This window comes from Eptesicus fuscus, chromosome 15, assembly GCF_027574615.1.
Source record: "Eptesicus fuscus isolate TK198812 chromosome 15, DD_ASM_mEF_20220401, whole genome shotgun sequence".
Classification (NCBI taxonomy): domain Eukaryota; kingdom Metazoa; phylum Chordata; class Mammalia; order Chiroptera; family Vespertilionidae; genus Eptesicus; species Eptesicus fuscus.
In genome coordinates this window covers 18,467,039-18,492,547 of record NC_072487.1, presented here as the reverse complement: position 1 = coordinate 18,492,547, position 25,509 = coordinate 18,467,039, and the positions used below count along the sequence as shown (strand labels likewise).

The following is a 25,509-nucleotide window of genomic DNA, read 5'->3' as shown; positions in this document are numbered from 1 at the left end:
AAATCATAGAACATTGTGGGGAAAAAGACTTGTGTGAATATTTGTGTCCATTATACACATGACCCCTATACTGCTCATATTTATCAGGCTCATAAGGTAGTTGCATGGAAGTTGGGTCATTTGAATATAACCAGAACTCATAAAATAATAATTGCTAACATTTGTGATTACTATGTACTGGACACCAAGCTAGCAAGCCTGTGAGGTAGGCACTATTATCCCTAATTTACAGAGAGGTAAACTGAGGCTTGGAGAAGTTAACAGGCTATGCTAATTGCCCCTCCAGTATCCAGTCTTCACCTTGGTCACACAGCTGCATGCTATAGGAGGCCAACCTTTAGGGAATGCATCAATGGGCTTCTGCCCTTGGGCTTCCTCTTGAACTCAATCAACGTGAGGTACCAACAGCAGATCCAGGAGATCAGAGGTTGAGATGAGACAGACAGAGGTCAGAATGTTTATTTCCCCTGCTCCCTCCCTGTCTGGCTGTCCATTGCCAGTGGCTGCAATTCTCTCCCTAAGGCCACAACTATCAGGTAGTCCTTTTCTACAGCCACGGTATCAGAGAGTTCCAGGGACCCTCTGTCCCTTGTACCTTAAGGCAAGAGATGGACCCAGGTGCTTCTTTGAATCTGACTGTTTCCTTGAATCTTAATTGTGTTCCTCCCCAAAAGATATGTTGCAATTCTAACCCCCAGGACCTCTGAATGTGATTTTATTTGGAAGCAGGGTTATTGCGAGTGTCATTCGTTAAGGAGTAGGGTGGTCCCTAATCTAATATGACTGGTGTTCTTATAAGGAGGAGGCCATGTTAAGACAGAGAGGCAGGGAGAATGAAGGCACAGATTAGATTTACACAGCTGCAAGCAAAAGGACACCAGAGATTGCTGGCCACCACCAGAAGCTAGGAAGAGGCAAGGAAGAATTCCTTAGGTTTCATAGGGAACATAGCCTGCTGACACCTTGATTTCAGACTTTCAGGCTCCCAAACTATAGGACAATAGGTTTCTGTTGTTTTAAGCCATTCAGTTTGTGGTACTATATTCTGGCATCCCTAGGAAACCATGATACCTATCTAATACTTTGGAAACAGACACTTCATTAAATTCTCAATTACTTATTTTGGGTGTAAAGCATGTTTTCTGCTGGGACCCTGACTTTCCTAAGGTAAAATACAATGCCTATATTATCTCCCTTTATGCCATTTGGTCTGAACACAGTATTGCGGACTGCTTTCAGTGTTGATGGCATGGCTGATTTTTTGCTATTAGACTAGCTGGGTCTGTGTTAAGTGGCTGAGCTATGATGAAGAGTAAACTGATTTCCTGAAGAGGCACAAATATACCCAGGATGGGACAAGTGGAAGCCAGTTTCCGTAGGGGTTCAGGATTTTCAAATATGCTTATTACTTCTCATGAACACCATCAGAGGACAGCCAGGCAGAGGCTCAGGTCCTGGCCTTCATTACTATCAAAGCCTAAAGCTACAGGACACTATCTCCATTTTTAAGGTGAACAGGCAGGGACTTGTGAGGGGACCAAGTCCCTTTTAAATGCAAATAGGCTGGCTACTCTGCAAGCTGCAATTCTTCCAGATAAAAAAAGAAATAAAAATATCAAACAGATGAAAGGTATAGGTCTGAAAATTTTCCTTTGTCACAGAAGATCTCTCCGACTGTTCTACCCTCCGAACCATCTCAGAGCCTCTGTCTTCATGCATCCTAGTTCCAGCCCCAGGGAAGCAGGTGGAGGAAGCTGCTGTCTGAGTAATTACTGCTCTGCCATTTCTTAAGGATGTCTCTATTTTTAGTAGAAGTGACTCATTCATATAAGCAGGTACACTGGGGGTGGGGGTGGGGGTGGGAGGAGAATGTTCTTAGTGATGACTTTACCCTTACATCTCGGTGTGTTTATATTTATCCTCATGCTTGCATTAATCCTTCTCTTGATGATCAATGCAAGTGAATTTTGCTTTGGGGAACCAATGAAAACACATCAATTCTCCCTTGAAATAATTTAAAATGTTCTCCACCAGAAGTGAGAGAGTCCTAAAAAAATCTCTCCAGCCAGGAGGGGAAGCAAGAAAGGGGAAGCGGCTCCAAGTCTTCCTGAGAAGCTCAGGTGAGGGAGTTACAAAGAAAGGCGAAAGGCATTCTCTTTCAGAATGAGTCATGCTTTACGATGGAGCAGCAGCAAAACCACTTGTTAGGAACTGGAATATTTGGAAACCTTGGGTTCAAAGTACTTCATCTGAAAAAAACTCTTCCTGATTCTTCTTATACAAGGAAAGCTTATACTAGAACCCCCTGCACAGCCAACACCACCATCAAGATAACAAGCTCTGGGCACTTTACACAGAGGGCTCATGAAGTCCTCATGACACTCTTGTGAGACAGGTTTTGTTACTACCCCATTTTATAGGTAAAGGAGTTAAGGCTTAGAGAGGTTTTGTATTTCCTTAAAGGGGAACATACTGAGAAATGGCGACCCCGGGTGTGGGACTCAGGTCTAAGCAGAGACATGCAGTAATTCTGGCCCCCTGGGATGTGGCTAGTACACGAGAGCCCATCAGCTAATGATCCTGCCCAAGAACATTTTGGCAGAACTTTCCATATGGGATTAATTGCCTTCCTCTGCCATGAGAAACTCCATCTATGTGATGCTATGGGTTTGCTAGGCAAGAGAGACAGGGTAAAAATCTTGCCATTATGAGCACTTTGGTTTAAACAACCTCTCTTGTAATTTCTCCTCATTTAATACAACAAAGTAACTTATCCTTGACATATACTTTCATATCCATGTATTTATTATTCAACTGACATTCCCCCTAATGACCAGTCCTACCACATTGCCTCTTATAGTGTATGGATCCCTAAATACCATAGAGATTCCTGTATAAACTACAGATAAAGTACTCAACACAGTATCAAGGCAGGATCTTGTTTTATCATCCTTCGGATGATTAAGGAAAAGTCAGCAATTGTCAAATCATCATGTCCAGGGATATAGTTTTTCTAAGTAGTTTAAACACAAGAATAAAAAAATACCACGTTGGATCAATTCAGCTGAATATTTCTTGTCACAGAGGGCCCTCTCTAGTTGTCTCACAGGATACCATCAGGAGAGATTAGAGCATTTCTTAATTATCCTAAGAGCCTCATGTAGGGATCTGTCACCTGTGCCTTCACCCATATCTTCCTTGAACACATTTCTATTTATAGCGCCAAGAAGTCATTAGGCTGAGAAAGTTCAAATAAAAGGCATGACAAGAATAATCAACTTTTTCACTTTTTTTCCAACATTGTAATGATGAGATAGCATTTTAATGTTCTCTAGGGCAATCCTGGACTACAAAACCATCCAAAATGGAAAATCACGGAACCTCTTTTTGTAATTTTCCATTATTACTGACAGTGATGGACACTTCTTCCTGTTTATTATCCATACTAGAGGCCCAGTGCATGAAAATTCATGCACTGGGGGGATCCCTCAGCCCGGCCTGTGCCCTCTCGCAGTCCAGGACCATTTGGGGTATGTCCCACTGAAGGTGTAGGCCCAATTCCCCAGGGCAGTGGGCTTAAGCCATTAGTTGGGACAACCTTAGCACTGCCGTGGAGGTGGGAGAGGCTCCCACCACCACCGCTGCCCTGGCCAGCCATGAGCCGGCTGAGTGGTGCTCCCCCTGTGGAAGCGCACTGACCATCAGGGAGCAGCTCCTGCATTGAGCATCTGCCCCCTGGTGGTCAGTGCGTGTCATAGCGACTGGTCCCAAGTCATTCTGCTATTAGGGTAAATTTGCATATTACCCTTTTATTATATAAGATGAAGCCTACCAACACATCAGAGTTAGACAACATGTCATTTTATTAAAATACCATTGTCTTTCACCTGCTCCATCCAGACAGTCTATTCATTATTCCCTAAATGCACCTTGCACATTGCACCTTGGTGCCTGCACACCCATCGTTCTCCTGGAAAATCCTTCTCTTTCCTTATGTGCACCTGAGCCCTGCTCATTCCCCACAGCAGGGTTATAGCTCCATGTCCTTTCTGCCGCCCCACACCAAGACCTTCTAATCTCAAGACCAACAGAAATATAATGTGAGCCACACATGTAATTGCAAATTTTCTAGTCGCCACATTAACAAAGTAACAAGAACAGGCATGATGACTTACTTAATCCTGTATCAAACACCAGAAATATGCCAAGAGAGTAGATTTCAGGTGCACTCATCGCACTAGAAAAAGGTTAACTATGAGATATGTTAATTAGCTGATTGTAGCAATCATTTCACGATGCATACATATATAAAATCATCAAGTTGTATGTATTCAATATGTATAATTTTTATCAGAAGATATATAAATAAAATATCAGAAAAACAAAGTAACAAGAAACAGGTAAAATAAGTTTTTTTATTTTATTTTTTATTTATTTATTTTTTATTTTTATTTTTTTTTCAATTTTTTTTTATTAAGGTATTATATGTGTACATATCTTACCATTGCCACCCCCCCCCCCCCTCCCATATATGCCCTCACCCCCCAGAGTTTTGCATCCGTTGGTTATGCTTATATGCATGCATACAAGTGGTAAAATAAGTTTTAATCATATATTTTACCTAACCCAATAAATCCACATTAGTATTATCTGAACATATAATTGATATAAAATTAGTAATGAGATATGAGCAATTGACATTTTTTTTTGTATCAAGGCTTCAAAAACTAGAGTATATTTTATACTTACAGCAGCACATCTCCCTTGGACTAGCCACATTTCCAGGGCTCAGGGCAGCACTAGGCTGTGTGATTCTTGAGGACAAGCTTAGGGACTGGCTTGAGGTAGGAATCAAAGGCTTGTTGTTGAAGTCCTCTCTCCTTGAGTCACACACTCATGTCTGTTCTGTTCGGTTTGAATGGTCACTAGAATCGGTGTTAGTAACCTCTCCTCCACAAGCCCCTCAGCTAATCACAAGCACTCAGCAAAGACCAATGGCTACACTTTGACTCTCCCACAGAGCACACTGAGCCACTGGCAGTCCCTAAGCCTGGAATTCCATTCCACATCTCGTCCTGATACATGCTTACTTCTGCCGGAATGTTCCTTCCACTTCTCCTTTAAAAAGTAACACCTGTTCTCAAAAAGCACCCGTCCCCTGCCACTTCTCAATTAAATTTAATGCCTACTTTCTGAACACTTTTTATCAGGATTTATGTTGCACTCTCACAATTCATTTGCTCATGGTCTCAGTCACTGCTCTATGAATTATTGTGTGTGTGTGTGTGTGTGTGTGTGTGTGTGTGTGTGTGTGTGTGTGTATTACATCTTACTGGTTTTACCCAGACCTAGAAAATCAATGCAGGAACAGTACATAATATCCTATATAATAAAAAGCTAATATGCAAATAGACTGAATGGTAGAATAACTGGAGCCGAACAACCGGTTGCTATGACATGCGCTGACCACCAGGGGGCATGTGTGGAACATGGCGGGCGTTGGCTGTGGCGGGATGGTGGAGCAGGTGAGGGGGGGCACCAGACCAAGGTGGGGCATCAGTCGCTATCATCAGGGTAAGCCTCTGATGGTTACTGAAAATTCTTTGCTCCTGTATGCCACGGTCCCACCTGCCGCTCACACCCGCTGCTGGTGCTGGAGCCACTGCTCACACCCACTGCCAGCGCTGGCCCGCTCGCACCTGATGCTGGCACCGGCCCCAATCACTCCACACCATCAGCGTGTGGGAGCAGCAGAGGATGGGCTGAGACCCGCCTCTGTGCCTACCACAGCCTCTTGGCCCACAGTTCCTTTCAAGGTTCATGAATTCGTGCACTGGGCCCCTAGTGTGTTAAATAAAATGTCAATTTATCTTTATAATTTTGAAAGAAAACAGGCTTCTGACTTAAGATATACTCGGAATTTATCACCTGCAAAGCGATCAATGGCTAAGTGTTCAATATATTGGCCCATACCCTGGGAAGGGGAAGGGGAATGGGAAAGATGGAATCCAACATTCACTGAGCACTTTTTACTTCCTTATGCCATCGCATTTAACCCTCATGACAACCCTGTAAGGGAAATATCATTACCTTCATTTCACAGAGAAATTAACAAGAGGCTCAAAGAGGTCAAGAGACTTGTTCAAGGCCACACAGCTAGTGAGGGCCCGGGGAGAGATGTGAGTCCAGATCCGTCCCCAAAGCTGATATTTGTGCTGGTGCTGCACTCACAACAAAGGTCTAGAGTAAGAGCCTTCTGATGGCTTCACAAAAGGCCTAGCTCAGCTGTGCTCTTTTTACAGATGGTGGAGGAAAGCACAACACACAGCCAGGCATCTCTTCTCTCTCCCTTCCCCCACCAGGATAATCTGCCTCCTCCCTACCTTGTCAAACATAAAGGGTAGTAACAGGAGATGCGTCCTGACCCAGCAACAGAATAGGCTCCCGGGGACACAGGGCTGGCTCAGAACTGCAGGGAAGGCCCCGGGTCTACATTGCACAGGCAGCCAGGCTGTCAGAGGCCAGGGGTCAACGCCAGCTTTTGAGTGCAAAACACAGCTTTCCTATGCACCTCCTGCTTTTCCATTGAGGCTCTTGTCTTCTCTCTTATTAAGCATTTCTGCAGCCCTCTGTCCTGGAGTCTGCCTGGACTTCACCCAGTTGCACATACTAGTAACATGTCTGCCAGGCTGGTCGGTGCTGTCATGGGGAATCCCAGGGCTGCGGAGACCAGCCTCAAGACACTAAAGCTGCTGGCAACACACCTGGCAGTGGGCAGAGCGCTGGGGTGTGGATGTGGATTTGCAAACAGGGGCAGATTTCCCCTCCAACCTCTTGTCTCTCCTTCTAATAAGCAGCTGGACAGATAAAAGCAACAGACTGTCAGGGCTGCTCTCAGAAGCATCTGCCATCCTGAGCACTGTGGCCCCTCCCCTTGAAGGCTTGTGACTGGTAGGGAGGTTGGATGGGTTTCCTCGTTCGGTTTCTCTGCAAGCTTAGCCTCCCCAGGTAAACCAACCTTTTGAGTTTGCAATTTGTATTGTTGTATGAAAGCCCAAGTTTCCTAGCATAAGGAGATTTAACATACAGAAGTCAGAATAAAAACATAAATTAGGGACACTCATTTGCTTTGTTTTACAAGGGATCTGATGCGGGGGTTCTTTAAATGGCATGTTTCCTTGGTACCCTTAGAGATTAGCTTACAGGTAATTTTTAAAGGAAGAAGTCTGGAATAAATATAGCTGCCACTTACTGAGTGGTCTCTCTGAGACAGGTACTGTGATTAAGTACTTTGCATGTGTTGTCTCTATGATTGTTCACACTAACCCCCCAAATTAGATATTGGTATTCCCGTTGTATAAGTGAGAAATCCAAAGTTCAAAGAAGTGCAAAGTCACGGGGGAAACCTGCTATGGTGGACTGAATTGTGTCCCCACAAAAGATACGCTGAAGTCCTAATCCCTGGTACCTGTGAAACGTAACCTTATTTGGAATAGAGACTTTGCAGATGTCACTAGGTGATGATGAGGTCATCCTGGATTAGGGTGGGCCCTAAATCCAGAGACTGGATTCTTATAAGGAGAGAGAGAGATTGTGATGCAGAGGACACACACACAGAAGGCCAGATGGAGACAAAGGCAGGGGTTGGAGTGATGCAGCTGTAAGCCAAGGAATCCAAGGGCTGCTGACATCCATCAGGAGGTAGGAAGAGGCAAGGAAGGATTCTTCCCCAGAGCCTACGGAGGGAGCATGGTCCTGTTGACACCTTGATTTCAGACCTCTAGGCTCCAGAATGTGAGAGAATCAATTCTGTGGTTTTAGGCCACCCAGTTGTGGTACTGTTATGGCAGCCCTAGGAAACCAACACACCTGGGACTCAACCACCAAGTTCTCCGATTTAAAGATACACCATCCTCCTCCCAGAACATGGGGGCTGCCTGGTGTGTGGCTTTTGACACTGCAGGCTCTCGCTCTTGCTGGTATCTGACCCGCCTGCGCTTGAGGAAAGCCAGGGCGAGGCACTGGCAGGGGAATGACATAATCTATCAAAACGTGGGTAACGGGGATTGGAGAGGCACAAGAACAGATGCAGGGATTTTTGTTTAGAAGTGCTGCTATTGTCCAGGATGAAGTGAGGTGGCTCGGACTCATGTGGAGGCTGTGGGGATGAGAAGAAATCAATGACTGCCAACCCACTGGATTTGGGATTAGCACGAGGGGCTGTCATCTGTGAAGCCAGGCTTCTGGCCTGGGTGGTGTCGGTGTCATTGTGAGCAGGAAACGGTCTGCTGTGAGCTATGTAGCCTTGACAGACTCAAACTGCAATGAACTGGCTGCAGAGTTCTCTAAGGTCCTCAGGCAAAAGCAGGCATGAGCCTGATACGGAAACACACCAGCTATGAGATGCTGGGCAAACCATTTAACCTCACAGGCTTGTTTCCTCACCTGTAAAATGTGAGGATAATGGATATGACTTATATGCAAACAACGGTAAGCAAGTGATAAATGGTTAGTTTTTATAAAATATTTTATAATTACTAGAATGCTTTCTCCCCGCAACCCTTCAATGGCACATCTTATGAAGTCCCATTATTTCCAAATCAGGTAGAGGGAACCTTGTTTTGTTTCCTCAATTAAATGTAAAAACAAACAAACAAACAAACAAAACAAAAAACCATGAGGAAACTGCGGTCTACAGTGGTTAAGGACCAGCGTAGGTCCAAGTCTCAAAACAAATGGTTTTTTTAGCTGCATTCATGCAACAATAGAGGATACATCATTTTTAGTGCAGAGATTTAAAATTTTTGATTAAAAAGGGAATGTAAATGAATTAAAGCCCAGCAGTGCAGAGAGTATATATTTATTTCCAGCAATTCATGGGAACAGCATGTACCAGTAATAAAATAAGCACTTGCTCTTCCCTAACAGATTTTTTTTTCCCTTCTAAAGGGCAAAGGAACCCATTCAGTTTTGTTCAATGCAGGACACCTCGTCCTCTCCCCCCGAGGTTACATCACGTGGGCCCTTTCATGGTTTCAGACAGTGAACGGCTCCTAAGTGGGGCTCTGTTCTTTGCCCAGGACACTTTATCTATTAGGGAGTACAGTGTGTCCACCACGACAGGTGCTATTTATGTGCACATTCTCAGAGCTACTCAAACAATAACTTCATTCTTTTCTTAGAATATATAAAATAAAACACTTCGTACAAATTAATAAAGATCAGGTGCTTTTACACTTGTAGAATTGGGATCTGTTCTTTCAGCTGAGATACTAATAAATCTAGATGCCTTTACTAGTGAGAAGTAACTCAACTTCCCTGCTATTTAAAAACAACCTAAATGAGTTATTATATAAAAAGAGAAACTAAAATCTTTTTTTAAAAAAATGTATTTTTATTGATTTCAGAGCGGAAGGGAGAGGGGGAGAGAGAGAGAGAGACGGAAACATCAGTGATGAGAATCATTGATTGGCTGCCTCCTGCTCACCCCCTACTGGGGATCGAGCCTGCAACCCTGGGAATGTGCCCTTGACCCTTTGGTCTGCAGGCTGATGCTGTAACCATTGAGCCAAACCAGCTAGGGCAAGAAACTAAAATCTTAAGAATCATAATGAAGGGAAGAAACTGCTAAGAACAAAAATAAGGACATAGATCTTGCAAAAGCCATTCCTTATCCAACCTGTTTTCTACCCTCTGTATTTTCCTCAAGTGTCTCAAAAGTATTAAAAACTGAAACGCACTGTGATTTATCCTTTCTACTCCTCCACCCAGACCCATTCTTTCCCCCACATTTCCTTTTTTGGTTAATTATTCCAGCATCCAGCAGAGGCCTGGAGTCATGCTGAGAGCCTCATGCTCACTGCCCAGGTCTGAAGAGGCACTGAATTCTGGCGATTCCATCTCCCAGATCATTGTTTCACCTGTTTCCTTTTCCCCATCCCCAAGTTTACCTCTTGGACCAAGTGTTTTTGAACTTCCATAACAGCCTTATCTATAAAATAGAAATAAAAATGCCTTCCTCATAGGGTTGCTGGAAGCCTGAGATATGTTTGCAAGGTGCCTAGCCCATTGGGGACATGGCATCTATACTAATAAGAGAGAAATATGGCAATTGACCATCACTCCATGATGCCCACAGCCAATCAGGAGGGAATATGCAAATTAGCAGGACAAAGATGGCAGCAGCCACAGTGGGTGGGAGGCTTGGGTTGCCCCCGGCGACGGAGGAAGCCAAGCTTCACGGCCGCCTGGGCCGGCCGCTGAAGGAGGGGCCTGTGGGTGGCAGCCACGAAGCCAGCCTAAGTGCACAGGAGGCTTGGGTTGCCCGGGCCTGCCACTGAGGGAGGGGCCTGCAAACGGCCCTCAGCTCCTCACCCAGGCTGGCCATACCACCATCAGGGTGAGGGTCCCTGCTGGGGGGCATAGCCAGCCTGCAAATGTCCCTCAGCCCTTACCCAGGCTGGCCATTCCCCCATGGGGTGAGGGTCCGTGCTAGGGGGCGTGGCCAGCCTGAAAACAGCCCTCAGCCCCTCATGCAGGCTGGCCATACCCCCCCAGCAGGGACCCTCACCCCATGGAGGTGTGGCTGGCCTGCAAACTGCCCCAGCTCCTCGCCCAGGCTGGCACCGTACCCAGTGGGGACTCCCACCCCAATGGGGGCATGGCCGGACTGCAAAGCACCACAGGCCCTTCGCCCAGGCCACCCCACCCCCCAAGGGAACACCCACCCTGATCCGGGACACCCTTCAGGGAAAACCAGCCGGCCCCCACCAGTGCACCAGGCTTCTATCCTATCTAATAAAAGAGTAATATGCAAATTGACCATCACTCCAACACACAGGATGGGTGCCCCCATGTGGTCAAAGATGGCTGCCCCCATGTGGACACAAGATGGCCGCCAGAAGATGGCCAGCAGGGGAGGGCAGTTGGGAGGGATCAGGCCAGCAGGGGAGGGCAGTTGGGAGGGACCAGGCCTTCAGGGAGGGCAGTTGGGGGTGATCAAGCCTGCAGGGGAGGGCAGTTAGGGGTGACCAGGCCGGCAGAGGATGGAAGTTGGGGGTGACCGGGCCTGCAGGGAAGGGCAGTTGGGGGGGACCAGGCCTGAAGGGGAGGGCAGTTAGGGGCCATCAGACTGGCAGGGGAGCAGTTAGGCATCAATCAAGCTAGCAGGGGAGTGGTTAGGGGGTGATCAGGCTGGCAGGCAGGAGCAGTTAGGGGCAATCAGGAAGGCAGGCAGGCAAGCAATTGGGAGCCAGCAGTCCTGGATTGTGAGAGGGATCCAAGATTGGAGAGGGTACAGGCTGGGCTCAGGGACACCCCCCCCCCATGCACGAATTTCATGCACTGTGCCTCTAGTCTATATTAATAAAAGGGTAATATGCTAATTAGATTGGGAGACCTTCCAAGAGACCTTCCGGATGTTCTTCTGAACAAAGCCATGGTGGCGGGGCCGAGGTAGAGGTGGTTAGGGGCCAAGAGGGGATGGCAGTTGTGGGTGATCAGGCTGGTGGGGGGGAGGCCGTTGGGGGTGATCAGGCTGGCAGGGGGGCAGTTGGGGGCAAGCAGGATGGCAGGGGGGGCAGTTGGGAGTGATCAGGCTGGCGGGGGTGGGCAGTTGGGGGTGATCAGGCCGGTGGGGGGGGCAGTTGGGGGCGAATAGGCCAGCAGGCAGAGTGGTTAGGGGCAATCAGGCAGGCAGGCAGGTGATCAGGGGCAATCAGGAGCCAGCAGTCCCAGATTGCGAGAGGGATGTCCGAGGGGTCCCAGATTGGAGAGGGTGCAGGCCGGGCTGAGGGACACCACCCCCCTCTCCCGTGCACGAATTTTGTGCACTGGGCCACTAGTGTCATAATAAATGGTGTCATTCTTATTACCACAGGTTCCTGCAAATGTGAGACACTCCAGATCTATAAGGGCCATCTACCCCCCACCTTTCCTTTCTGACCTCATCTGTCCTTTCTCATGTTTCTTCCACTACACTTCAGGGTCTTGACCCTGATCTTCCTCTCTAGAATGCTTTTTACCCCACATAGCCAATGGATCTCAGCACCTGTTCTGTGCTGAGATACTGTGCACCTATAGCCATCTCACCTGCTAGCATACTATCTAATTTACTCATTTTATATTGTTTACTTTCTGAGCTCCTCCTCTAGAAGGTAATCTCAAGAGGGCAGCAATTATTATTGTTTGACCCAGGTGGAGTCTGGGACACAGTGCAGAAAACCATCCGTGGTCCAGAGGAGAAACTGGTTCTCACTGGGATTTTGGTGTCTCCATTTTTCCTTTGTCCCTGGTTCATATTGCTTAGCTAATGAAAGTTTTGGAGGCAAGACACTCTCTATGTAGCACAACCATTAAAAAAAGGGGGTGGGCAATAATTGAGCCCCTAATATAACAATAGCATGTTTGGCTAGTATCTTTGTTCTCAGCACAAACATCACAAACACATATTGATGATCTACAGATTATTGAGTGGGGAGATTACTTAGTTGTATTCTCCAGAGACTCATTCAGTCAACCTTCTACTGGGAAATAGTACATTATGCTTGCAGAATATTTCAGAGGGAATGACAAATATTAGTTTGCCAAAACAACTCCTTCACGCAACAGAAATAGGCCCTGATTGATGGGTTCTGCTAGGGTGATTTATCATCATTTCTCCTGCCCAATCCGCCAGCTTTATTTTACTGTTGACATTTCTCATGCAGTTCTCTCTGGCACACACTAATTGGAACTGGGACCTTAGATAGGGCCTCTAAAGCTCATTATCCTGCATCATGGATGTGCTTTATGTGAGGTGAGATTCTAATTTTAACAATGCTGACTTGCAGTGATAAATATTTATCCCGAAATGTTTGCTGGGCCCAGAGTAAGCTTCTCAGTGTCTAAAGCAGCACTCATGAAGTGTCATTCAGCGTTCTTCTCCGTACTGGTAGCAGACAGCTGCACACAAAATTTAGGTAGCCCAGTGCAAACACCTGGGCCATTCTGTAAACCCAAACGGGACAGAATGGATTAAATTAAATTGCGAATGAATACTAGAAGGAAGAAAGATACCAGTTTCCTCTAATAGCAACCCTCTCTTTATAGCTGCTATCCTTCCTATAAGTTTTCACTAAAATGCCAAAGGGAAACACACTTTAATATCACACCCCACAAGTGGAACAGCTTCCCCTGTAGACAGGCCTACTTCCATGTCACACCGGCATATTATCTGGTGTGACACGGCCCCAGTGCAGGGAGCAGGACACACACAGCAGAAGTACACACAAATGCACCGTAAGAATGAGCCTGGCATCTTAATTGAGATCAAAGAGATTCATTTAGTTGATCTTAAAATATGTAACTGTTTAAACGAATTTGTACTTATTCTAAGCAAGTGGTGGAAGATACGAAAGGTTTTTGAAAATAGGGCCAAAAGAGAAACCCCAGAAAAAGTAATGGCTTACATCCATTTTCCATTCTTTCTACTTTACACTGAGTGGCCAGATTATTATGCGTTCAGAGATCATAATAATCTGGCCACTCAGTGTATATCCTATATAATAAAAGGCTAATATACAAATTGTCCCCTCGTCCAAAAGTTCTACCAGTAGGCAGGCCGGCCAACCACCCATGTCCCCTGCCCCTAGCAAGGCTGGCTGGACCCCACCCATGAACGAATTCATGCACTGGGCCTCTAATATATATACACTGAGTGGCCAGATTATTATGCGTTCAGAGATCATAATAATCTGGCCACTCAGTGTATATCCGTATTGATTGGCTGTACTGTCTTGGAGTGAAATGGATTAAAAAACAAAACCGAACCAAACCAAAAACAGCTGTTTCTAAAAAAAAAAAAAAATGCAGATGAGCTAAGGTTGCAGTAAAGCAAGGAGCCCACAATGAATATTCAGCTTCACAACCCTCTTTTTTAGTGTAAGGCTGATATAAAATTCTAGTGCAGGGCATTTGCCACAGGGTGGAGAGCAAACCACTTTAAAGAACAATAAATTAACTACTGAGTGTCTACTGTATGCCAGACACCATAGTAAGCACTGCGGTGAAAAACACCGAGAGAAAAGAGTTTACAGGTTAGTGGGAAAGATGGATGGACATGAACCATTACAAAACCGGAGAGTGAGAAACACAGGTGTCCATTCATAGATTGTGACTGGAGCAAAGGGCAAAGTGTGATTGCCTCGGCTCCTGAAATTGAGAGGGTTCCAGGGAGATGGCATGGATGTTGAGCTGTATTTTGAAGGGTGCAGAGGAGCTGAGCTCACTGTTTTTTTGGAAATGGAAGGGTGATGGCCATTTGGTCTGGCCACATACAGCCACTCTGATCAAGTTACCTGCATTACACATTCAGCAGCCAGGGTCCTGCCTGTAAATTGTGCTCTGGATGTTTTGCTAAATCTGCAAGAAATGCTCTTTATTTTTTCATGAAAGATGTGGCCAACCAAAGTTCATTAATTAAAGAATGCTTAATTCATTTTCCCACTTTTATTAATTGGAGGCTTCCAATTAGAGCCTCTGAGTAGCAAGGACCACAACACAGGGAGATGGAAATGTAGCTGAGAGCAAGCAGAACTGGAATTTATATAGACAGGGAAGCTGTCCTGAGGTTAAATGGGGGGCATTTAGGGACATTTTGGGGAAGCACACTTAAGAAAGCTGTTTATAATCTGATGCCTAAGACACCAGGGCAATATGGGCTCCTCACACCTATGTGTTCTCTCCTATTTCCTGGCAGTTCCTTCCTGTGTCTGACTACTCACCATCTCCCCTTGGAGGGTAGTCCTTAGGATTCTATGATTACAAAGAAAAGAAACTTTCTGGCTAATGTGAAGATGGGAATTGATTGGAAAGAAATGGGGGAACTCACTGGATTAAGAGAAAATCAAGACTCATGTTTAGAAACAATAGGCATTGGTTCTTTTGGGGTTCTGGGAAGCAGAAACTGATGGGCAGTCACCCTGCGGGGCCAAATCAGATTCAAGGATTTTTCCTTCAGTTTCTGTGTCATTTACTCAAGTTTCCAAAGCTGAGGAGAGAGACTGAATCAACTGGGTGGTTTGTACTAAAAGAAACGGAGATCTGCCCCAGGGAAATCAGGATGCTGCACCCAAGGGTAGAGGAACCCCTTCCCAGTGGGGTCTCCCTCTGGAACCAGGGTGACATCCTTCGAGCAAACCTCCATTCGGGAAGTCCTGATGATGCCTTTTGGCCAAGATGATCAAAACCAGTTTCTGTGATGATCAGGGAGAGATGGTCCACCTTTCCTCACACAGTGAGTGCAAGTGGCTGGGGGAAGCAGCACTTTACAGACCCATACCGTTACTGAGCACGTCAGCACTAAAAAACCAAGGAAGGTGAAACCCTGGGTCAATCTGACAGGTGGAGGCAACCATACACATTTGGGCTCCAGGGTGCTGACTTGTTGAACATGGGTCCTCCCATTAGGGAAGCCAAATGGTTAGGGGAGCAGGCAATAAGAAACCTGGAAAAAATCCATCCCTGAAGACAACAAGAGGACAGCACTGCAGAGCTGAGTTCTACCCTGGTTCCACATGGACTCTGTCTTGGTAGTCTGGGTGGTTTAACCAGCTCACTGTGCTTTGAGTGTGGGATGAGTAAAATGCGATGGTACTTGCCATCTGTACATAGATTTTACTTAGATTTTATAAGCCATTAGGAAACTGTAGGGATTCATGTGGAAGGTGAAATCCATTAGGGTAGCCATATCAGGCAATGGCTTCTGACTTCCTCACACTGATCACACATTCTTCATTCTGAAACAACTGGTCCAACGTGGCCCAGGCCATGTTTCTCAACTTACCTTGGAGCTTCCAAGGTTTTCATCCCCTGGCTCACTTCCTATTTGGGGTTCCCTTGACCTTTTCACGTGACTTGAAGACTTACCGTATTCTCTGGCTTCGACTGTTGCTCTCTTCTTTGAGTCTGACTCAGGTCCCCACCAGTTGCTACTTTCAGCTGTCTTGCTGAACACCCCAGTTCCAGGACAGTTTTGGAGCCCTGTAATTTGAGTGACAAACGCTCTAGTCAGGAGCCCTGGCCTTGAGAGGACCCGAAAAATGATGAAAAAAGCCCGAGCTACTTAAATGTTAGCCCCGGCAGTGCAGTGGGGAGTCGTCTCTAGGCCCCCACGTATGTCTTCCTGTGTTTATGCATAAACACTCAGTAGTTTCCAATCATTCTTTCTCTTTTTTTTCTATTTCATTAAACTGCCATGCAATATTTGTGTGCATTTTTAAAAAGCTCTGTAAAGACGGTTTTCAGTGATGGGTGAAATGATGCCTATAAATAACTTGCAAATCAATTTGTTCAGCTTGTAGAAATCTTAATGAAGAAAGGTGCTGTTTAATGTGCAAAATAAAAAATTCCATTTTAGTCTAGAGTATGGAACTAATACTCTATGAAAACAGCCTTGAATTTAGAGTGGGGAAAACCCAGGTGTGATCACCCTTGCTTTCTGGTTTACCACCTATGTGGCTTCAGGCACTGTCATATAACTGCTCTGGGACCTCAGTCTCTTTTACTGCATAACAAGGGAATCATGTCCACCTTTTGTTGTATTGTGGCAGAACCAAAATGAGGGAACATACAAAAATGTTGCTGATAAGATGCTGGGTCCCTAAGGCAGGCCGATGCATTTCTGTTAAATCTGAACTTGAAAGATAATCTAAAAGTGATTGCAAATAGAATGGGAGGGAGGGAGAGAAAAAGGGAGGAGAGTTAAGGAAAGAAGGAAGGAAGGAGGAGAGGAAGGGAGGGAAGGAGGAAGAGAGGGAGGGAGGGAAAAGAAAGAGTGCCTTAGAAATCATATTTTTAAAACTCAAATTCTTCCTTTTCCTAACACTGTTTTCTGTATATGAGAAGCATCTGAAAAACAAAACTGACTTTTTAGGAGGAACAGAAAAGACAACTTTAGTGCTTATCAGTCTCTCAATGTACTGTTCTATTTTTGGCCTCTAAATGTACTTCATTGAGAGAACACCATGTTTTTAAACCTCTTCATATTGTAGATATAAAAAAGGTAAGAGTTAAGGTATTTAAAGGCAATGCTTTCATCTATTGATTACTTGTCCTTGGTTTTGGATAGGGCCACCAATGACCAGAAAGGAAATAATCACATTTGTAGTAAAATTGATTAATAAAAAATAAATAAGCTAGTAAATAGTTATGGTTCACTTACTATGGGTCAGATCCTGTGCCACAGGGTTTAATTCAAACATAGACAGATGCATGGATAGATACACAGATGCTTACAATGAGAGATCAACACTTTCATGAATGTCACCTCATTTACTTTCATAAATGCCCTAAGAGTTGATGGTATCTCCATTTTATACACAGAGACATACACTGTAAGAGCGTATGTGGTTAAGTGACCAGGCTAAAAGTCAAATGGCTGACAAGTATGTATTTTTCAGATCTGATAACTGATGGGGAGAGCTTGAAAAATGAGAGGATTTGGTAATTGTCAAGTTTAGTCACTAATCAACCTTCATTCATTTAACAATGTTTTACTGAGCACCTTCTATGTGCTGGGCATTGTGCTAGGAACTTGGGAGACTACATGAAGAATACAAAGTTCTACTTCATACAGCTTATAGCCTAGTGGAGGCAAGAGACAATAAATATAGCAAGTATGATAGTGACATACAATGGCAAGTGCTAAGAAGAAAAATAAAGCAGGTTGAGCCAATAGAATAATTAGAAGGACGAGAAGCAATTACTCCACTGAAGTCACAAAATCCATAAAGCATCTTTTTCCTTACAATTCAGAAAGGAAACTATGTCTTATCTTTTACTACTGGCATATTTTAACTATAGAAAAACTAAACCATGTAATTAAGAGAATAAAAAAGAAGCCCTCACCAGTGTGGCTCGGTTGGACTACCTATATTATTACTAACCTAATATTTTTTAAAAGTAGATTCACTTTTCCTTCACTTAAATACCTCATTGATGGTTCTAGGTAATAAATTTAGAGAAATCATGGGTTTAGTATACGAGTTATATACTTTTAATAGTATATGTCTGCCGGAAGCCAATTCCAGCATGTCCTAATTACAAGAGTTTCATCAAAAGGTTGATGAAACTTGGGACTCAACAAGGGCTGAGTCACATATGTAATCACCTGTTGGAATGGCTGAAAGGCACTTCCCCCAAATATGAATAGGATCATTGTTTGCTGCCAGACAGCTCAGGGTATCTCAGTCTACATGTTATTGCCTCCTGTTGGCCAAACACCTGAACAGCCGTAGGCTATTCCCCAATCTGACAATGCTTGTGTACCCTACCCTTTGAAGTGTATTATCTCTACCTTGCCTTAGGACAAATTGTGTTATAAAAAGCAAGGGTCCTGAGAGAACTTAGAACTTTAGCTCCTTTAGCTGAAGCTCCTCTGACCCCCAATGCCTTTCAAAATTATCTTATGTCTCTGGACTCTTATTTAATCTATGCACAGCCTTTCTCCAGATTGCTGAACCCTTCTTAATGCTGGAACAAGAACCCCGGCATATGTCAAAGTCAGCATATAATCATTAAAAATGTTTGTTGTACCACCTAAAATCTTTTCAAGTGCCACGGTGGTATTTATGCCACTCACTGCAAAATATCAGGATACAGAACAACTACTGGACGTCAAGTCAAAAACCCCACATGTAAGGATAAAAGTTCCTCCCCTGAGAATTACCCAGGGAGCCCGCGCTTAGGGCTGTTTCCACGCCCCCTCCTGTGCCCCTCCCCTCTGCTCAGACCAAAGTCTTAGCTTGACAATCCGAGGGACAGTGGGTTTGCAGGCAACTACTGGAATTAGGAAGCTGAGTAAAACAGTCAACTGTGGGCCTGTTGCAAGAGGTACATGCACTATTATTACCTCCTGGCCCCAGAAAGGAATGAAAAATGACCAAGGAGTTCATTGCATTTTCCCATCTCTAAAAGCAGTGGCTACCTGAGGACAAACTTAGGTCATAAATGAATGGTAATTATGTATACACAATTAAAAGTATAATTTTAAAATTCTTTCCAGGCTTCATGGAAAATTCTATTAATCAGAAACAAGTCACTTATCTCTAAAAAGCCATAGAAGAGTTGAAACCTGAACCTTGAAAATAGACTTTCAAAGGCAGATTTCAAGAATGTGTTTTTTTTTTTCCCATCTGAACTTGACAGACACTAACAATGGCCTGACTAGATTTTCTTTGAGTCATGCTTGAAAAAGTCGGACTGTAATTTAGATGCTATTTGATGGTAAGCTGCAATACTGCCTGAGGAAACTGAAGCCACCATATTGGCTTTTCTTTTTTATTCTTAATCCTCACCAAGGATATGTTTTGATTGCTTTTTAGAGAGAGGAAGGGAGAGGGAGAGAGAAATATCAATGTGAGAGAAACATCAATCAGTTGCCCCCCATTCCCTCCCCGAGCCAGGGATAAAACCTGAAACATCAAAACTTTTATAACAGGTCCCAATAAATGATATGCCATGTCCAGCTATTTTATACTAAATGCTATGTAGGCTACATATTGGGGACAACTATGAATTGCTAAGATGAGAAAATGAGCATATTTTGGGCATTTTGCAGTTGTAGTCCAAAATAGAAATGCTAAGAAATTTAAAAACACGTTTATCAATGTTTTAAGGTCTCATCAGTGAATTAAGTCTCTCAGATAAGTGGCTGTATCAAAGGCTTTTAAAATTGTAATAACTTCTGCAATTATATATGCCATATTTCTTTGGCACTAATTTCTCCTAACTAGACAAATCAGTTGGAAATTGAGAAAAGCATGAGAAGTATGTCATTTTAATTGCATAAGTAAATGATACACGAAAAGTTATGAGTGGATTCGTTTAATTTCCTTAAATTTTAGAAATACTGTATATTTAGAAATGTTGTATACCAAGTAGTGAAACTTTAAAAATATGCATATATAGCAGGTTGAAATAAACATGTTCATTTTTTTAGGGGAAAAAAGGTCTTCAAAGAATACAATTTATGCTTTCCAGTTTTCATTGGCTTCATAAGTACTCACTACATTGTAAGGTATAAAAATATCAAATCACTATATTGTATACCTGAAACTAATATAACTAATAAAATACTGAACACCAACTATACTTAAATTTAAAATTAAAAAATAAATTAGCTTTGGAAGTGGAAACAATAACTCCATTCTTTTGATATGGTTACAAAGTTCATCTGAAAAATAAATTTGTAATCTAATCACAATTTCATACTTGGTGTACTTCTAAAAGTGAAAACTATATCCTTCTTGATTAATAAATACGAAGGCCATGACCAGTAATACAACAAAGCAAAGCATAGAGGAATAAAAATGTTTTAATATGGAAAATTTTTATCAAATTAAATTTACCTGGCTAGTTGTTTAAATTTATTCTAGCAAGTGCATCTAAGGTGAGGATGCTAACACAGATATGTTTGCAAAAATAAAGCAGTAACCAAGAAGAGGACCTCTCAGGTGATCTCCTCCAGCTCTAATTTTCCATTCACCCATCCCTTGATCATTAATGATTTCCTTCCTTCCTTCATTCCTCATAGATAGTTCCTATGGGCCATCCACTCTGCTATACTCTGAGAATAGGCAGAGGACCAAAATGAAATGGACTCAAACCACAGTCCATCAGCACGAAAAGTGGGAGGCAACTATACGCCCGAGTCTCTAATACACATGGAATCGGCCAGCTTCTGTGGAGCAGTAAAGGAGTCCGCCTGGGTGACATGCACTCACGCACATAGAGACCTTTTGTATGGAAGCTGCAGCCTTTCTCTAGCACTTAGTTCACTCAGCATGTGACAACACGTTTCCATTCATTTATAGTTGAAGACATGGAGGCACAGAGAGGTGACCTAACTTGTTGAAAGTCACAGAGCAAGTTAGACATCTTAAAATGGAACCTGTTCTATTGCAATGGTTTAAGCTAATGCACTGAGAATCTGCCAGGCATTTGGCTCAGAGCCTGGAACTGGGAATAAGAAAGATGAATAACACTCCATTCCTGTCTGGAGGTGCTGACACTCTCATGCTGGCAATGGCTTGAGGTAGGAGTTTGGGGAATTATTTTAATATTTGATCATCTTTTACCTCCTGCCGGGTCTCTGAGGACTGTGGCAGAACAGAAACAAACCTGGTACTGTGTGTGGATCAGAACATCTGATCAAGTACACAGGGGGAAGCAAGTTCAACTTGGCTGCCATCTGTAAAACGCAAACTAAAAGACATTTTTTGCAGCTATCAATCTTGCAAAAGTTTTAAAATAACAACACTCCAGGTGGAGAAATTGGCCCTTTCATGTACTGCTTTTGGATATGTAAATTTTATGTTTAGATTCCCAAATTGCAGCATGATGTGTAATAGTTTACAACCAGGAATGATATCTATGTTCAACAGTAAGTGAATGTATAACTAAATTAAGGTTATGTTCATGCAATATTAGGTTATATAAGGCAGTTTTTAAAGATTACTTAATGACCTGGGGAACTATTCACCATCAAATGCTAATGAGAAAATAGAATATTAAGCTATAACCAGCATGAGCCTACTTTTCTAAAAATAAAATATACATATATATCTCTATTACATGCATCAAAATAATACCTGTCATTATTTTGGGGGTGGTGATATTACAGGTGATTTTTATTTTCTTCTTTTCTGTGTTGTCCAAATGTTCATTAAGCTGATTCCATTACTTTAATAATTAAGGGAAAACACAATGTCTTAATTTTTTTCTGATGAGATTGAGTCTCTGAAACTAATTGCCTGCTACCAACTGGTTTCAGGCCCCATGACTCAGCCTCTTCTGGTCTGGACACAACAGACTAGAAAGGCCACGAGACCAGAGCCTCATGATTCAGACCTGCTTCACTGCTTACTGGCTAAATCTCTTTAAGACAAACAGGTCTGAGCCTTCGCAATTTTACCCATAAAATATGCCTCACAGATGAAGTTTAGAGAGGGTAGAAGAAAAATGCTTTGAAAAGTACTATATAAATGTAAGTTATGTCTTACATAGATAAATAAGATAGAATACAGATGCTAGAATCAGACTGAGGCTCAAATCCCAAATGAACACTTCTGAATTTTATCATACCAATCAAATTATGTAACCTCTTTGAACCCTAGCCTCATCGATTACAAAGTGCAGATACTAACACCTTCTTCAGAGCATCAATGGGAACCAAGCACCTGCGCAGTGCTCAGTGTAGGTTAGTTTCCTTCCTTTCTTAGCTCTGCCCTGCCCTTACTATGAAACAAGGATAAAAATACTCCAGCAGCAGCACTTCCTGTTCTCAGTTAAAAGCCTATTTATTTTTGATATGTTTAAGATGTATAAACTCTTTTTTTTGCATTTCTCTACCCTTTATGGTTTGGACCCATAGCTAGCACAAAGTCAGCCTAACTTGGGAACATCAGTGTGAGGATTGTGGACAAATTTTAAGGGAATCATTGGATCCCACAGTCTGCCATACAAAAACTCCGAAGCTTTCGCACTTCCCACTAGGGCAGGCGGAGCAGGCTTTGGTGCACTGAAGTTATTTCCGCTATTAGATCTCCTGAGATTCTGGGTTCATCTAAATATATGTGTGACATTCCGCAAATGTGCAGAACTCAGAGTTTCTCAGGCTCCTGTCAATTGACAATCTCACATCTTAAATGTTTCCTTTAATTAACCTTCTCCATTTTCAAATCAATTTTCTCACTTCCTCGTGGTGTTGCTGCTATTCTAAGAAATGCAGACCTCAGGGATCTATATTTCAAGGATCCAAAGATTCACATGCCAAGCCTGGAACTCTGTAAACAAATAGATACCTAAGCACATCTACTATCCCTCCTGCAGGCCCACATTTAAAAGTTTAAGGATCAAGATTAAAGTATCAGGGGATCCAGCCTCAAGTTTTATTATTTGACCTCTGGGTTCCCTTTTGTAAAGGTCTTTCCTTATGGAAGCATTGGAGATGTTTGAGAAAGGGAGCAACTCACTTCAGGCTCCCCCTGTTCTGGGAAGATTACTCTGTAAGGTGCCGGGAGGTTGATTGGCAGGGTTTGTCCAAAGGGGAGGTGACAGTGGAGGCAGATCAGACAGGAAGAGCAGATGAAGGGCACATTGTGGCAGGTTCTGTTGGTGCCCTGTCCATTTCCCTGAAGTCTTAGTTCTGGCTGACTTCTGACTGCTAGCATCTACCTCCCTCCATCTGACAGCTGAAGAACTGACAGCCCACACCCAGCAGCCCTCAGCCAATGACTCATAGGAGTCAATACATAAACACCCCAGCTCGCTTGCCCTTTGGGTGGAGGAACTCTGAGGTGTGCTTTATTCATTCCCTAATGCTGCTATAAAAAAAGCTTAAAGGCTTAAAGCACATAAATTTATCTAACAGTTCCGGAAGTCAGGACTCCAAAATGGATATTATCGAGGTGTTATTAGAGCCATGTTATTTCTGGAGATTCTAGGAGAGAATCTATTTCCTTGCCTTTCCATCTTCTCGATGCTCCTCCCATTCTTGGCTCTTGGTTCCTTCCTCCATCTTCAAAGTCAGCAGTTTAGCACCTTCAGATCTCTCTCTGACTCTGACCCTGCTGCCTCCCTCTGGAGAGGGTTTACTTTGGGTCCCTTGGATAATCCAGGATGTCTTCCCAACTCAAGACCCTTAATGTAGTCATATCTGTAAAGCTACCACATTTACCAACACATTCACAGGTTCTGTGGATTAGGACATGGCTATTTTGGGGGGAGGGGTTGCCATTATTCAGGCTACCACATGTGTGTTTTACACCATCTCCTAGAGGTCTAAGGAATGAGGCCACTAGGGGAGGATGACAGCCATGGAGAGTCAGAAGGGGATCTGAGTTTGAGGAGGTGATACTGAGTTCTGTTTTAGTAGAGGTGACATTAGGACAACAAAGTGACAATGTTAGTAAAGGAGTAGAATGTCTCCTATGAGTCAAAAGCTTTGAGACAACATGGAAAAGGTTGTGCATAGAACTTTTTTGATAATAACAATCTGTCAATGAAAGAAACAAGAGATCCAAAGGGCATTTGCTATCATTTGAGGTAAGAGAATAACTTCCACTCCAGAGGAGGACTGTAAATCCCAGAAGGGCCTGAAATGTCTAAACATGAGCTCACACTTTCCCTTTCAGAAATGTTTTTCACCTTGTAGTCCTTCTGTACCACAGGCAGGCACTATTCTAAACACATTCTTTAAAAACAAACGCATGAAATTCTTGTTATAAGTATACTAGAGGCCTGGTGCATGAAATTCATGCACTGGGGGAGGGGAGTAAGGGTGTCCCTCAGCCCAGCCTGCACCCTTTCCAATCTGGGACCCCTCGGGGGATGTCTGTCTGCCGGTTTAGGCCTTATCCTACAGTCGGACATCCCTCTCACAATCCGGGACTGCTGGCTCCCAACTGCTAGCCTGCCTGCCAGCCTGATCACCCCCTAACTACTCCCCTGCCAGCCTGATTGATGCCTAACTGCTCCCCTGCCAGCCCGATTACCCCCAACTGCCCTCCCTGACAGCCTGATCGCCCCTAACTGCCCTCCCCTGCTGGCCCGGTTGCCCCTAACTGCCCTCCCCTGCCGACCTGGTCACTCCCAACTGCCCTCCCCTGCCGGCCTGGTCACCTCCAACTTTCCTCCCCTGCCGGCTTGGTTGCCCCTAACTGCCCTCCTCTGCAGGCCTGGTCCCCCCCAACTTCCCTTCCCTGACGGCTTGGTCACCCCTAACTGCCCTCCCATGCAGGTCTGGTCGCCCCCAACTGCCCTCCCCTGCCGGCCTGGTCACCCCCAACTTTCCTCCCCTGCTGGCTTGGTTGCCCCTAACTGCCCTCCCCTGCAGGCCTGGTCCCCCCCCAACTTCCCTCCCCTGCCGGCTTGGTCACCCCTAACTGCCCTCCTGTGCAGGCCTGGTAACCCCCAACTGCCCTCCCTTGCTGGCCTGGTCACCCCTAACTGCCCTCCCCTGTAGGCCTGGTCCCCCCAACTGCCCTCCCCTGCCAGCCTGGTCATCCCCAACTGCCCTCCCCTGCTGGCCTAGTCACCCCTAACTGCCCTCCCCTGTAGGCCTGGTCCCCCCCAACTGCCCTCCCCTGCCAGCCTGGTCGCCCCCAACTGCCCTCCCCTGCTGGCCTAGTCACCCCTAACTGCCCTCCCCTGCTGGCCTGATCGCCCACAATTGCCCACCCCTGCCGGCCATCTTGTGGCGGCCATCTTGTGACCACATGGGGTGTCCATCTTATGTGAGGGTGTGATGGTCAATTTGCATATTACCTATTTATTATATAGTATAAGGCCTGTTATTCTTCCCATTTTATAACTGGACCAAAGATCAGAGACATTAAATAACTACCCAAGATCCTATGGATAATGGTAGAATCAGGATTTGGAACTAAACTGGTTCAATTCCAGGGCCTTAGATTTTAATCACCTCATTCTCCTGCTTTGGTTTTGATTATAAAGAGAAGAGGAATTCAA

General features: G+C 44.3%; 1 protein-coding gene across 1 annotated transcript in view; it reads right to left on the bottom strand.

Annotated features, from left to right (window-relative positions):
* SLC24A2 (solute carrier family 24 member 2) overlaps nt 1-25,509 on the bottom strand; it is a 230,521-nt gene that overhangs the window by 136,331 nt on the left and 68,681 nt on the right. Inside the window, exon 3 of the mRNA XM_028150743.2 lies at nt 15,907-16,020. Coding sequence (XP_028006544.2) covers nt 15,907-16,020 — 114 coding nt within the window. The remainder of the gene's footprint in view (nt 1-15,906; nt 16,021-25,509) is intronic.